At 44.2% G+C, this 14,791-nt stretch overlaps 1 protein-coding gene across 16 annotated transcripts in view; it reads left to right on the top strand.

Moving 5' to 3' along the window:
- The window catches only part of LOC110485663 (regulating synaptic membrane exocytosis protein 2), a 216,587-nt gene that overhangs the window by 197,948 nt on the left and 3,848 nt on the right, over positions 1-14,791 (top strand). For 14 of the 16 annotated variants that reach the window (XM_036944152.1, XM_036944163.1, XM_036944190.1 and 11 more), the window contains 3 exons: positions 13,317-13,458; positions 13,664-13,776; positions 13,947-14,048. In XM_036944152.1, coding sequence (XP_036800047.1) covers positions 13,317-13,458; positions 13,664-13,776; positions 13,947-14,048 — 357 coding nt within the window. Of the gene's footprint in view, positions 1-9,703; positions 10,147-13,316; positions 13,459-13,663; positions 13,777-13,946; positions 14,049-14,791 lie in introns of those variants that run through there. The other 2 variants (XM_036944222.1, XM_036944219.1) reach the window with 2 other exon arrangements.

Genomic DNA, 14,791 nt, shown 5'->3' with positions numbered 1-14,791 from the left:
ACAAAACAAGCCATACAGATATCCGCCATGTTGTGGAGTCAACAGAAGTCAGAAATAGCATTATAAATATTCACTTACCTTTGATGATCTTCATCAGAATGCACTCCCAGGAATCCCAGTTCCACAATAAATGTTTGATTTGTTCGATTTGTTCGATAAAGTCCATAATATATGTCCAAATACCTCCTTTTTGTTTGCGCGTTTAGTACACAATCCAAACTCACGAGGCACGGGCAAGTCCAGGCAAAAGTTCAGACGAAAGGTCATATTACAGTTCGTAGAAACATGTCAAACAAAGTGTAGAATCAATCTTTAGGATGTTTTTATCATAAATCTTCAATAATGTTCCAACCGGATCATTTATTTGTCTGTAGAAATGCGATGGAACGCAGCTAACTCTCACGTGAGCGCGCGTGATCAGCTCATGGCACTCTGCCAGACCCCAGACCCCTGACTAATCAGCTCTCATCCCCCCCTCCTTCACTGTAGAAGCCTGAAACAAGGTTCTAAAGACTGTTGACATCTAGTGGAAGCCTTAGGAAGTGCAATATGACCCCATAGACACTGTATATTTGATAGGCAATTACTTGAAAAACTACAAACCTCAGATTTCCCACTTCCTGGTTGGATTTTTTCTCAGGTTTTTGCCTGCCATATGAGTTCTGTTATACTCACATACATCATTCAAACAGTTTTATAAACTTCAGAGTGTTTTCTATCTAAATCTATGCATATATTAGCAACTGGGCCTGAGTAGCAGGCAGTTTACTCTGGGCACCTTATTCATCCAAGCTACTCAATACTGCCCCGAGCCATAATTAAGAAGCCGTTTGGACCTAGACTTGGTGCTCCGGTACCGCTTGCTATGCGGTAGCAGAGAGAACCGTTTATGACTAGGGAGGCTGGCGTCTTTGTACATTTTTAGGGCCTTCCTCTGACACCGCCTGGTATCGAGGTCCTGGATGGCAGGAAACTTGGCCCCAGTGATGTGCTACACACTACCTCCTCTCCTGAGGTGGAATAGGCGTTGTTGTGCCCACTTCACGACTGTCTTGGTGTGTTTGGACCTTGACAGTTTGTTGGTGATGTGGACAACCTGCTCCACTACAGTCCTGTCGATAAGAATGGGGTGTGCTCGGCCCTCCTTTTCCTGTAGTCTACGATCAACTCCTTTGTCTTGATCACGTTGAGGGAGAAGTTATTAGCCTGGCACCACATTGCTAGGTCTCTGACCTCCTCCCTATAGGCTGTCTCATCGTTGTCGGTGATCACTGTTGTGTTGTCTGAAAAAGTAATGATGGTGTTGGAGTCATGCTTGGCCACGCAGTCATGGGTGAACAGGGAGTACAGGAGGGGACTAAGTACACACCCCTAAGGGACCCGAGTGTTGAGGATCAGCGTGGCAGACGTGTTGTTACCTACCCTTACCACCTGGGGGCGGCCCGTCAGGAAGTCCAGGATCCAGTTGTGATGAGGTTTGAGGGCACTATGGTGTTGAACGCTGAGCTTGTCCAGGTGTGAAAGGGCAGTTTGGAGTGCAATAGAGATTGTGTCATCTGTGCATCTGTTGGGGCGGTATGCAAATTGGAGTTGGTCTAGGGTTTCTGGGATAATGGTGTTGATGTGAGCCATGATCAGCCTTTCAAAACACTTCATGACTACAGACGTGTGCTACAGGTCGGTAGTTATTTAGGCAGGTTACCTTGTTGTTCTTGGGCACAGGGACTATGGTGGTCTGCTTGAAACATGTTGGTATTACAGACTCGGTCAGGGAGAGGTTGAAAATGTCAGTGAAGACACTTGCCAGTTGGTCTGTGCATGCTTTAATTTTTTTGATTTGACCTTTATTTACCTAGGCAAGTCAGTTAAGAAAAAAAAATTGTATTTTCCTTGATGGCCTAGGAACACAGTCGGTTCTGCCCCTTGTTTAGGGGCAGAACTACAGATGTTTTTACTTTTCAGCTCGGGGATTCGATCTTGCAACCTTCCGTTTACAAGTCCAATGCTCTGACCACTAGGCTTCCTGCTGCTTTGAGTACGCGTCCTGGTAATCCACCTGGTCACCTCGCTGACCAAGACACTTCTCCCCCGATTGCTCAGTTTGGCCGGTCGGCCATTTCTAGGAAGGGTCTTGGTGGTTCCAAACTTCTTCCATTTAAGAATGATGGAGGCCACTGTGTTCTTGGGGACCTTCAATGATGCAGACATTTTTTTTAACCCTTCCCCAGACCTGTGCCTCGACACAATCCTGTCTTGAAGCTCTACGGACAATTCCTTCGACCTCATGGCTTGGTTTTTGCTCTGACATGCACTGTCAACTGTGGGACCTTATATAGACAGATGTGTGCCTTTCCAAATCATATCCAATCAAATGAATTTACCACAGGTGGACTCCAATCAAGTTGTAGAAACCGCTCAAGGATGATCAATGGAAACAGGAGGCACCTGAGCTCAATTTCGAGTCTTATAGCAAATGGTCCGAATACCTTTTATTTTTAATACATTTTCGCTTTGTCATTATGGGGTATTGTGTGTAGATTGCAAAATATTTTTATTTATTTATTGCATTTTAGAATAAGGCTGTAACGTAACAAAATGTAGAAAAAGTCGCGGGGTCTGAATACTTTCCGTCTGCATTAAATGTATCCCTTATTTACTCATGTGTTTCCATTATTTTGTCAGTTACCTGTATGTGTTATTGTTAACTAGAAGTTGCTTTGGATAAAGCTATCTGCTAAATGACTATTAAAATAATGACTAGTAAGGTTTTCCCCAGTTGCCTCACTCGCTCCCTAAGCTGTGTGGTCTTTTTCGGTTTCTTTCTGCTGTTGACTGTGATGCCATTCGTTAATAGGTCACCTCGTTACAACATCCAGGTTACCTTTATAGTGCACAACTTTTCACCAGGGCCCATAGCTCTGGTCAAAACTACTGCTCTACATAGGGAATAGGGTGCCATTGAATCATGGAAAAGGGATGATCCATCCATTAAGCAGCTTTACCATTGGCCTATCAGCTTACATAACATAACACTGTTGTTTTTTTGGTAAACGTCTCATCCACCGACAGCCTGTTAGTCTGTCAGCTTGGAACGTGACTCACCTCACGCCCCTTCCCCTAGCATATGGCTCCTGTGTCACCAAGTCAGCTCCTCTCCGACCACAGACTGACTGCCCACAGACAGACATTCAACACAGCTGTGCTAAACATACACTTCCCCTATCACTCACTCACTCACCATGGTTTCAACCATTACTAAAGATATGTTCTGTTTCTGGTCTCGACTGCTTGACTGTCCTCCCACTCTGTGTTCCAATGTGTAATAATACTGTTTTTCAATGAGGAAGAGCTATGAGCAATCTGTCAAAATGTATTATTTGATGTCTATATCCTTTAGTCACCAACAGTTGGGTTTTTGAATGTCCTATTCGTTCTGGGAAGTGTTCCTGTTTTCTTTTTAACTAGTATTTTGTTTAATGATGACATATCCATGATATTGCCTTCACAGGCCACATGTCACTCAAACAAAACAGTTTTGTTTTCATTGGTATGATGTATGATCTTTTGCATCATAACACTACTGATGCATATGTATACTGTATTAGAGAGTGGAACGTGAAACGTGATTGCAAAATGTATTATAGATGATTATCTTGAATCTGAAAGCCATCCCACGGCTGTCATAACATCCCTCTCTCATTCTCTCGTTTTCTCTCTCTCTCACCATCTCTCCCTCTCTGTCTGTCAGTGTATTCACACCACTGAGTACAGGTAGTCACTGTGCGGCTGCTGTCTCTATACAGCTCAGTGTGTTCCTACTTCATCTTACCTTGTGTGTCCACCTCCACACGTCACACTTTCCTCACAAACTGATGGTGTGAACTACATACGGTAAGCTCTGTGTGTGTGCAGAGTGGTTTGTTGAAAACACTTGTGTGACCTTGCCTGAGACCTGAAGGATTCCATTGGTTCCTGGAAACAACACGTAGGGCTAATGTGTGTTATTGAAGAGGGCTCAATGTCAGTCTTAATGTAGCTTTGACAAGTATCCAAACCATAACTCTCTTTTACACTCTCTTCTTCCCAGAAATCTGCCTCTTTTGGTTTCCTCGGCGTCAGTGGACTTTCCATCCTGTAGTTCCTCTGACCGTTACTGTAAAGTTTGCCTGACTAACCTCTGTGAAATGGAATGAGCTGTTGGATCAAACTGAGATACTGACGCCTCACATCTCCATACCTTGGCTTCCCCCCCACCCTATATGTATGTCATGTGATCTAATCTGATGTGACTTGAAACAATACAAAATCATTAGTCTTCAAATCCGTTCTCCCTTAACTGCCTGTTCAGGGGCAGAATGACAGATATTTACCTTGTCAGCTTAGGGATTTGAACTTGCAACCTTTCGGTTACTAGTCCAACGCTCTAACCACTAGGCTACCCTGCCACCTCATTATAGCCATAGCTGTATGGTCTGAGGGCTGCTGTTGTGCTGGTCTGTATGACGGTGGTTGACTGGGCATTGGAGAGAGATGAAACAGAAGGGACAGGACAGGACAGCTCCATTAGGCTGTGTTTACACTCTGCAGGCTGACTGGTTCTGTTTCTCTGTCTAACGCTCGGCCTCACCCTGCGCAATCAATCACACACGTTTTCTTCCCCAAAGACCAACCAGTCTTTGATGTCTTTATGTTGTTGCTCACCACCCGCGTCACTTCTGGGTTATTTTGCCCTGGACTTGCTGTTATCATCTGATGAGTAGCATTCTTGGGATTCCCGTCGTGTTAGGTGCTCTTATTTTCCCGACTATCTGTCGTCTTTTTGCTGTTTTGATCGTAATAAAACACATATCTCTGTCTGTGAAGCAATGACTAATACATCTTAAAAACTATTGTACACGTTGTTGGCAAAGAGCCAAAGATGTTGAGGCGGTCATTGCTGTACAGTCTTATAAGGTATCTATGGACTTCCAGACCACGGTCAGAATGCATATTGAAAGTGTTTCAGGTGCGCTTGATTTGAAGTGTGCAATATATCATTGGTTCCATTGTACCAGGGAAACTAAATCAAACAATGACCAAGTATTTGAAAGTATTTCATATATTTTCTGTATTTGACCCAAGTCTGTGGGCATCTACTTTATGCCCATAGACCTCTACTGTAGACTAATTGATCAGTGATGCTTTAATGCTCTGTTTCCTTAGGATAGTGATGAACAGAGAACTGATTACAGAAATTAAGATAATGTAAAGCACAGTTAATTTCTTCACCAGCTGTCATATAAAAGAGTTGAAATGACCTTCTATGCTTTATACTAATGGCCAACTTTTAACTTGCTGCATTAATTAATATGAATTACTTCAATAGAGAGACCTTTTCTTACTCATGTGCAGTATATTTCACAATTAATGAGATTTGAGCCCCTGGCTTTCATTTATTTATTTTTTGTCCTCTGAAAGAAGTGTGAAGTGTGAAGTGGACTCTATTTGTGGACACCAGATCTACACAGACATGTGGGAAATAAACCAGCTGGCTATGTAATCAACCTCATTTTCTTCAGACGAGTCTGTGCATTGTATTCAACACCTTGGTCATTGGTCTTTACGTCATCACTTGGGACTGATCCTTGGTTGGGTGGAAGGTGCAGGGTTGGCTACGCCAAAGGTGCTAATGTTGTGGCACACGGCACCTGCACAACGTGTTGTTTTCGTTGAACGCCGATCACAGTCACGTGGTCAGTGAGACACGTGCAATTCCACTTCCCAGAACGTATGGACCATTCCTCTGAATCTTTCACACCCTTGGTTTACAGTAGCTCTGGGTTGTTATGGTAATGTTGCATGTACGTTGCTAGGTAAAGACAAATATCAAAGCTGTGTATCTACAGTGCCTTGCGAAAGTATTCGGCCCCCTTGAACTTTGCGACCTTTTGCCACATTTCAGGCTTCAAGCATAAAGATATAAAACTGTATTTTTTTGTGAAGAATCAACAACAAGTGGGACACAATTATGAAGTGGAACGACATTTATTGGATATTTCAAACTTTTTTAACAAATCAAAAACTGAAAAATTGGGCGTGCAAAATTATTCAGCCCCTTTAAGTTAATACTTTGTAGTGCCACCTTTTGCTGCGATTACAGCTGTAAGTCGCTTGGGGTATGTCTCTATCAGTTTTGCACATCGAGAGACTGACATTTTTTCCCATTCCTCCTTGCAAAACAGCTCGAGCTCAGTGAGGTTGGATGGAGAGCATTTGTGAACAGCAGTTTTCAGTTCTTTCCACAGATTCTCGATTGGATTCAGGTCTGGACTTTGACTTGGCCATTCTAACACCTGGATATGTTTATTTTTGAACCATTCCATTGTAGATTTTGCTTTATGTTTTGGATCATTGTCTTGTTGGAAGACAAATCTCCGTCCCAGTCTCAGGTCTTTTGCAGACTCCATCAGGTTTTCTTCCAGAATGGTCCTGTATTTGGCTCCATCCATCTTCCCATCAATTTTAACCATCTTCCCTGTCCCTGCTGAAGAAAAGCAGGCCCAAACCATGATGCTGCCACCACCATGTTTGACAGTGGGGATGGTGTGTTCAGCTGTGTTGCTTTTACGCCAAACATAACGTTTTGCATTGTTGCCAAAAAGTTCAATTTTGGTTTCATCTGACCAGAGCACCTTCTTCCACATGTTTGGTGTGTCTCCCAGGTGGCTTGTGGCAAACTTTAAACGGCACTTTTTATGGATATCTTTAAGAAATGGCTTTCTTCTTGCCACTCTTCCATAAAGGCCAGATTTGTGTAATATACGACTGATTGTTGTCCTATGGACAGAGTCTCCCACCTCAGCTGTAGATCTCTGCAGTTCATCCAGAGTGATCATGGGCCTCTTGGCTGCATCTCTGATCAGTCTTCTCCTTGTATGAGCTGAAAGTTTAGAGGGACGGCCAGGTCTTGGTAGATTTGCAGTGGTCTGATACTCCTTCCATTTCAATATCATCGCTTGCACAGTGCTCCTTGGGATGTTTAAAGCTTGGGAAATCTTTTTGTATCCAAATCCGGCTTTAAACTTCTTCACAACAGTATCTCGGACCTGCCTGGTGTGTTCCTTGTTCTTCATGATGCTCTCTGCGCTTTTAACGGACCTCTGAGACTATCACAGTGCAGGTGCATTTATACGGAGACTTGATTACACACAGGTGGATTGTATTTATCATCATTAGTCATTTAGGTCAACATTGGATCATTCAGAGATCCTCACTGAACTTCTGGAGAGAGTTTGCTGCACTGAAAGTAAAGGGGCTGAATAATTTTGCACGCCCAATTTTTCAGTTTTTGATTTGTTAAAAAAGTTTGAAATATCCAATAAATGTCGTTCCACTTCATGATTGTGTCCCACTTGTTGTTGATTCTTCACAAAAAAATACAGTTTTATATCTTTATGTTTGAAGCCTGAAATGTGGCAAAAGGTCGCAAAGTTCAAGGGGGCCGAATACTTTCGCAAGGCACTGTATATACTGTAGATATTTTTTCCACACTAAGACCTTGTTTGTGGGTTACTTATAATGTATATATATCAGCTCCAATCTGATTCATCTCTTACAATCTGCCACTCCGATGAATATTTTCCATTTTAGACCTGTCATAATCCCCACACCAACCTCATGGTTGAAGGATTCTTCACAGGGAAGAACAAGTGTCCTCAGAGGGAATGTCTGATGTGCTGTAGTGATCTACCTCTCTGCAAGTCCTTTACTCTTTGAAACATGTAGAATGTAGTTGGGTATTCTTCGTTCTATAGAACTAATGGAACAAGGAATCAGGAGTCAGCCAAGCATTCAGTAGAGTACTAGAGCTCTGAGACCAACAGAACACATCACCCTCTGCCATATCAAGTGACAAGACTACTTAACAAAGCTGCACTTATTGCTATCTTCTGTCTTCTTCCTGTAGTGATGAGTGTGTCACACTCTGGAATGAATAGTCCAGCAATATAAAGATGCACGTACTTTTGGCTTGTTAGTGTGACCTCACTCATTATAATGATCCAATAATTATGGGTGCCACTCCAAAACATTAAGCCTCTGGCTCTCACATCCGGATCACCTACCTCAAAGATAATGGTGTGTCTGATGGTTGTGATACGTAGGAGGAGGTGTTAGCAGGATCCTCATTAATACACAATGAGTTGTATTCTGATTTTAGTGCACTTAAAAATGTAAATGTCTGCCATTAAGAACAATTCAGGATTTAAACGAAAGTCAAATGTTTAGTACGCATATCTCAACTTTCACTCTGGTCGAATCCTTGTCATATTCCAAACTGCTACAGTCAGATGACGCATTAAAATGACCCAATTGGTTCAGGCGGTGTTATTCTCTTCTGTCTAATTTCCTTCACTTGAGAACATGAGAACATGTCATTCAATGGACAAAAGGGGAAATTGGGCGATTTTATTTCGTGGAAATAGGTTGCAGTGTTTCTCTTAGTGAGGACTTTTATTCCCAGTGAGGGACTGTAGCCCAGAGGTATGCTATATTTAAAGGAGAGCAGCTCAGTGCTTGTTCAGTAATTGGCCAGTACTGTGTCTATTCTGCCAGTTTCTCTGAGAAAAAGCACAGCAGTTGGTTTTCTGACAAGATAGTTAAAACAGCACAATTTAGCGGTCTGTTGTTTCAGTGCTAACCTGCCTCTACAGATATTTTGGCTCTCTCTCTTCACCAAGCCTGATGTCCTAGATTGTAATGGCATGTGGGAGAGATGCCCTATATTCCAATCTAATTTTACCGTGCTCACAAACTTTGTAAAGGGTCTTAGGAACCACCTGTGAGATCTGGACTGAAGTGGTTCTGGATGGATGGTCCAAGCTGGTCCAAGCTGGTCCAAGCACACACACTCCCAGTACTGAAGTGAGCTGTTTAGAGGATATCTGTTGCCTCAGGTTGAAGAGAGAGATGCCAGAGATGGCCATAATGAACTCTGCAGTGTTTATGGCGACTAATTCATACAGTCCATGTTGTAGCGTAGGTGCTTGAAATGATGTTGAAAGAAGTGATGTCTCAAAGACAAGAATTCGGTTGACAGCCATTTTGTGAGATTCTCTCACAAATGACAATTATTTAACAGGCAGTAAATTTGAACTAGCTCTAGTGAATTCTCCTTCGATAATGGCAATAATTTCAGCGCCGCTGTACTGGTAATGCATTGGTATCTAAACAGAGAGTGGGATAGCTGGCTACATGGGGTTTGCTGCAATCTTTGATGGAAAAACACTGAAGAGAACTGCGCTACTGGGGACCGTGGGGGTGGGAGGGGGATGGAGATCTATCACGTGAACTGTGAGTGACCGGCATGTGGCCAACACCCCCCCCCCCTGTGGAATAGCTGTTCAGGGTTGTTTATGCCCCTAATGGCTGGCTGTCACAGGGACCTCTGTGGCTCTGCATTTGTGGGTGCGTCTGTGCATGTGTGCGTGTGCGTGCGTGTGTGTGTGTGTGTGTGTGTGTGTGTGTGTGTGTGTGTGTGTGTGTGTGTGTGTGTGTGTGTGTGTGTGTGTGTGTGTTCAGTGAGTTGTATCTCTGGGTAGAGCTCCTTTGCCTGGAGAGGCAGCCGAGGTGCGCCTGAGCAGTGAGCCCTCTGATTGGCGGAGAAGGATGCAGCTTGCCCCCCCCTCTCTTCTTTTCCCAATTGCGTTAGAAGAGGAGAAGGATGGAGAGGAGCTGAGTAGCAGACACATAGCACAGAGCACTAACACGGAGCAGAGAAGCAAGCAAGCTCTCTCTCAACCCAGTCTCACTCTACGCAGCACAGGGAGACAACACGCAGAGCTACATCAGAGAGCCATTCTGCTACAGTACAGCTCCATAGTCTTCTCTTGAGCTTCAGCGTTCAACCAGTTCTTCAGTTATCCTCTCGGTCCACGGTAGAGCTGTCTGGAGACCTGTAACCTCCGCTAGAAGGCCACTTGACTCAGGTGATCAGTGGTTGATCAGTGACCATGGGTAGGCAGGGGCATGATGCCACTGCAGCGGCTGGCGCCCCGGGGTCCGGGATGCGCATGCAGCGTTCCCAGAGCAAGATGAGCCTGTCTGCGTCGTTCGAGGCGCTGGCCAACTACTTCCCCTGCATGAACTCCTTCGACGAGGAGGACGGAGGTAAGACGAGATGGCCCTAACCTTGGGACACTGAGGCAGACACACACAGCTGCTGCTGCTGGAGGGAGAGAGGAAGGAGCTGAGGGGGGAGAGAGGGAGCAGAGGGATGGGGGGGATGGAGAGGGGCAGCGGGAAGAGAGGGAGCAGATGAAGGGGTGGAGAGAGATGGAGCGGGGGATAGGGGAGAGTGAGGGATGGACTAATGGTTGACTGATGACCTGACAGGGGAGAGGGAGCATGGGGAGGGTGGAGGCTGTTGTAGTATTAGCTGTGGTACAGTACTGTGTTGCTGGTGGATGGGCATGCTCAGTGTGTTTTTGGAGAGGCTTATTTTACTTCAGTAGCTACTTCCCTGTTTGTGTCGTTGGCTACTGCTTTAGTCTGACGTTCTGTTCTGAAACACTGGCAAGCATGCTTGTCTTGTCTCGATTGGAATGAATCACTATTTGTTTTGGTGTGGGCGGTAGAATAGATTTAGATATTGTGTTGACCTCGTCTCCAGTGTCGAGTGTGTGTGTTTATAGTTGTTTTATTTCTGAGTGGGTGTTGAGAATATGTTTGATAATCCAGATAGGATGTTTTCATAAAACTAGGTTAGGGAATTGTATTAGCTGTGGTTGTGTTAGCTGGGTTAGGGGGATTGTATTACCCTCCTCCTATAAATAGACTTATAAGACTCTTCTGAAATAGACATGATCCACTGGAATGTTGAGATAATACAGTAGAAATGTCTCCAGCCCCCTCCATCTCAATCTCCTTTTCTGGGTAGACACTGACTTTAATGCTTCCTTACCTGGAGTTAAAGGCATTAGAGTAGTCGACCCAAAATGTCCAATCAAGTTGCTGTCCACAAACATTTCTCCCTGTACTGATGATGTTTGTAAACAGTCATTTGATTGGACGGAAGTGACACTGCAGGTGAGTCTTTGTTTGATGTGTAGTTTAGACAGTATTTTAGAGTATCTTAGGACTCCTGCAGAGAATAGCTCCTCAAATGAAGTTTTTGTTCTAGCATCTAGATGGGCTCTGGGAAAATGCCGTTTTATGATTTTCCCAGAGCCCATATATCTCTACCACTCCAAAGTGACGCATTTTCATTGAGGAGTGTTTCACGGCTGGGGCTGGATGCACTGCAGCATTTTCTAAATGCTTTACATTTTTTTCTGTCTTTCACAGATCCTTAACTCTTTGCAGAATACATATTTTTCTAGATTGTTTTCCCTTTTAGTGTGATACGGGGGGGAGGGGGGGGGGGGGCTCATGGCACACCTTTATTCAGCATTAGGTATAAACTGCATCATTAAAAACAGTTGGCTGGCCATTAAAAAGCGATTTTATAGATTAGCTTCTCCTCCTTTATTAGTATTGCCATCCACAAGGACCTCAGATACGTACAGCCATATGCATGCTAACCGCAGTACATACAGTGGCTTTGATTCAGCTGAATGAATGTTCATTGATTCATTCAGCTGATCATTCAGCACATCGCTCATTGATTGTGTTTAGGTGGTTGCTGCATGGCGGGAGCCTGACTGTCACACTGGCAGCTCTTTAGATGCCTTTAGACGTCACTGTCAGCGTATCTGAATCCAGTTTGCTTTGTCAGGGCTGAGGAGAGGATGAGGAGGCGGATGTCATTGAATAGCTGAGATGCCAGGGTTCTGGCCTCAGCAGTGAGGGCCTGCCTGAGTAATAAAGGCGTATCTTCCTCTGATTCTAAGAGTCTGTACTTCCTGTGGATGGGAGACAGGCAGGAAGACAGGAAGTGAGAGAAGCCGCAGGCAGGGACAGTAGTCAGAGTATAATTAAGGCGTTTGAAGATGAGCATATTCTTGGCACAAATCACACACACACAAATTCTAAGTTACAGAGAGTGAAATTGTATTAAGAATAATATGAATATATGCCAGATTATTTTCAGTTTATTTGAACACAGAGAATGGGGAATTGTTGAGTGGTCTTCAAACTGTAAGAGGTCTTGGTTATAGAGGACTTTATTACCCCCTCTGTGTGTTGCCCTCATAAAGGTTGTTCCTGTGATAAAGCAGAACCACTCTTCTGTATGTAAACATTGAGTGAGGAACATTCACTCTATGCTGACATGCATTCCCTGTCCAGTGGTCATGCCTGACACAAATTTTCTCTATTTACGTTCGTTCTCTTTGCCCTGGTTATCCTCCGAGTTAAAACAATAACACTGCTTGAACTCAATACCTCTGCTTCCTGCATTCCTTACTGAGAGACAAGACAGACCCATTAGTTCACCTTACCATTTGACACTTTTAATTAGTCCACTGTACCCCTTATGCATTTTTGTATTTGAAGGAACTGCCATTTTGTTTCTTTAGTTCTCTGCAAAAAAACCCTGTCATGTGACTTGTGTAGAGCTCTGCAGTGGCTGACTTGTACCAGTACCTGCTCCTACAGTTACCTCCAGTATATTCCTCTCCTGGCCCTCCTTGGTGGTTTGCAAAGAATGCCATTCAGGCCCCACGCAGCTCCAGCCACTTCCTGGCCATGTGCCCTACGCAGGGCCTGCTGTCACATAGATTGGAGATGTTCAGTGGGTCTAATGGGGGCAGTCAGCTGTCACCTTGTATCAGTTGGGGGAGGCCAGACACGGAATGGTTCTAGGTGAAACAGAGGGATGGAGGGGGGAGGGAGAGAGAGAGAGACTCTAAGACAGAGCAAGAACCCTGCAGAGCAGGCAGCCGGTGCTCTGGCATAGCAGGAAGAGGGATGTACATGGTCTTCTTCTGTTTAGCCCATTCATACACAAACACACATACACATGCACGTATGCACACACAACTGTTTTTTTTAAATATTTCTGTAGATACTGTAATATGGCACTTTATGTTTAATAAATCTCTTTGCTAAATGATCACATGGAAGTTGCAGTGCCTTGGTAGCACTGAGAATAGGATGCATGATGTTGTTGGTAGAATTGCCATAGAGTGGAAGTGTGATCTTCCTGTTGATGACTTCAATGAGACTTCTCGTAATAAGTGAAAATGCTATGTCTACAATGAACCTACTGTATGTAATTCGAAAGCAAAGCACACACTTGAGAGCAATGTATTGACTATTTCTCCACCCTGCTCTTTCCCTCTCTCTCTCTGTCCCTCTCTCTATCTCTTTCTCCCGCTCTGTCCCTCTGTTCTGTCCAGAAGCCGGTGGGAAGAAGCTTCGCAGCACCGTGCAGAGGAGCACAGAGACGGGCTTGGCCGTAGAGATGAGGAGCAGGATGACTCGGCAGGCCAGCAGAGAGTCCACCGACGGCAGCATGAACAGCTACAGCTCCGAGGGAAAGTAAGTGAAGTATGACGCATACCAATGTGATAATGTACATCCCCCACAAAAAACTGTGTTTTAGGTCAAATGTAGGTTTGGGGTGCTCATTTTTATTTCCTGTCTTTTTGGGGATCTTGCCAACTCTAAATAAGCAAGTTCAAGCTTTGAGGCCTTCTTCTTTAGTCTCCATAGTTACCAGTGTCATCTCTCCCTTCTGTTCCAGCCTGATCTTCCCTGGTGTGAGACTGTCCTCCGACGCCCAGTTCTCTGACTTCCTGGATGGACTTGGCCCAGCCCAGCTGGTTGGACGACAGACGCTAGCTACACCACCCATGGGTGGGTGGATCAGATTTCTTTAACAATGTTGTGTCAAGAGATTCTGAATGAATTATATATTTGGTTTACGTGTCAAGACGCCTTTAGCGACCCCATCCCACACGGAAAGGATATCTGTATTGTGTGAATGGAGTGTTAACATTGTGTTGGCTGTGGTGTGTGTTGTTCAGGTGACATCCAGATTGGAATCGTGGACAAGAAAGGAGCGCTGGAGGTGGAAGTGATCCGAGCCCGTGGCCTTGTGGGAAAACCAGGTTCCAAGGCACTGCCAGGTAATTTACTACGTGATGTATAATATATTAATATATGCTATTTAGCAGACACATACAGTTGAAGTCGGAAGTTTACATACACCTTCGCCAAATACATTTAAACTCAGTTTTTCACAATTCCTGACATTTAATCCGAGTGAAAATTCCCTGTCTTAGGTCAGTTAGGATCGCCACTTTATTTTATGAATGTGAAATGTCAGAATAATAATAAAGATAATGATTTATTTCAGCTTTTATTTCTTTCATCACATTCCCAGTGGATCAGACGTTTACATACACTCAATTAGTTTTTGGTAGCATTGCCTTTAAATTGTTTAACTCGGGTCAAACGTTTCGGGTAGCCTTCCACAATCTTCCCACAATAAGTTGGGTGAATTTTGGCCCATTCCTCCTGACAGAGCTGGTGTAACTGAGTAGGTTTGTAGGCCTCCTTGCTCGCACAAATTTTCTATAGGATTGAGGTCAGGGCTTTGTGATGGACACTCCAATACCTTGACTTTGTTGTCCTTGAGCCATTTTGCCACAACTTTGGAAGTATGCTTGGGGTCATTGTCCATTTGGAAGACCCGTTTGCGACCAAGCTTTAACTTCCTGACTGATGTCTTGAGATGTTGCTTCAATATATCCACATAATTTTCCTCCCTCATGAAGCCATCTATTTTGTGAAGTGCACCAGTCCCTCCTGCAGCAAAGCACCCCCCACAACATGATGCTGCCACCCGCGTGCTTCCCGGTTGGGATGG

Source organism: Oncorhynchus mykiss, chromosome 2, assembly GCF_013265735.2.
Source record: "Oncorhynchus mykiss isolate Arlee chromosome 2, USDA_OmykA_1.1, whole genome shotgun sequence".
Lineage (NCBI taxonomy): Eukaryota > Metazoa > Chordata > Actinopteri > Salmoniformes > Salmonidae > Oncorhynchus > Oncorhynchus mykiss.
The sequence above is the reverse complement of the archived record's forward strand: the minus strand, read 5'-3'. Positions and strand labels throughout refer to the sequence as shown.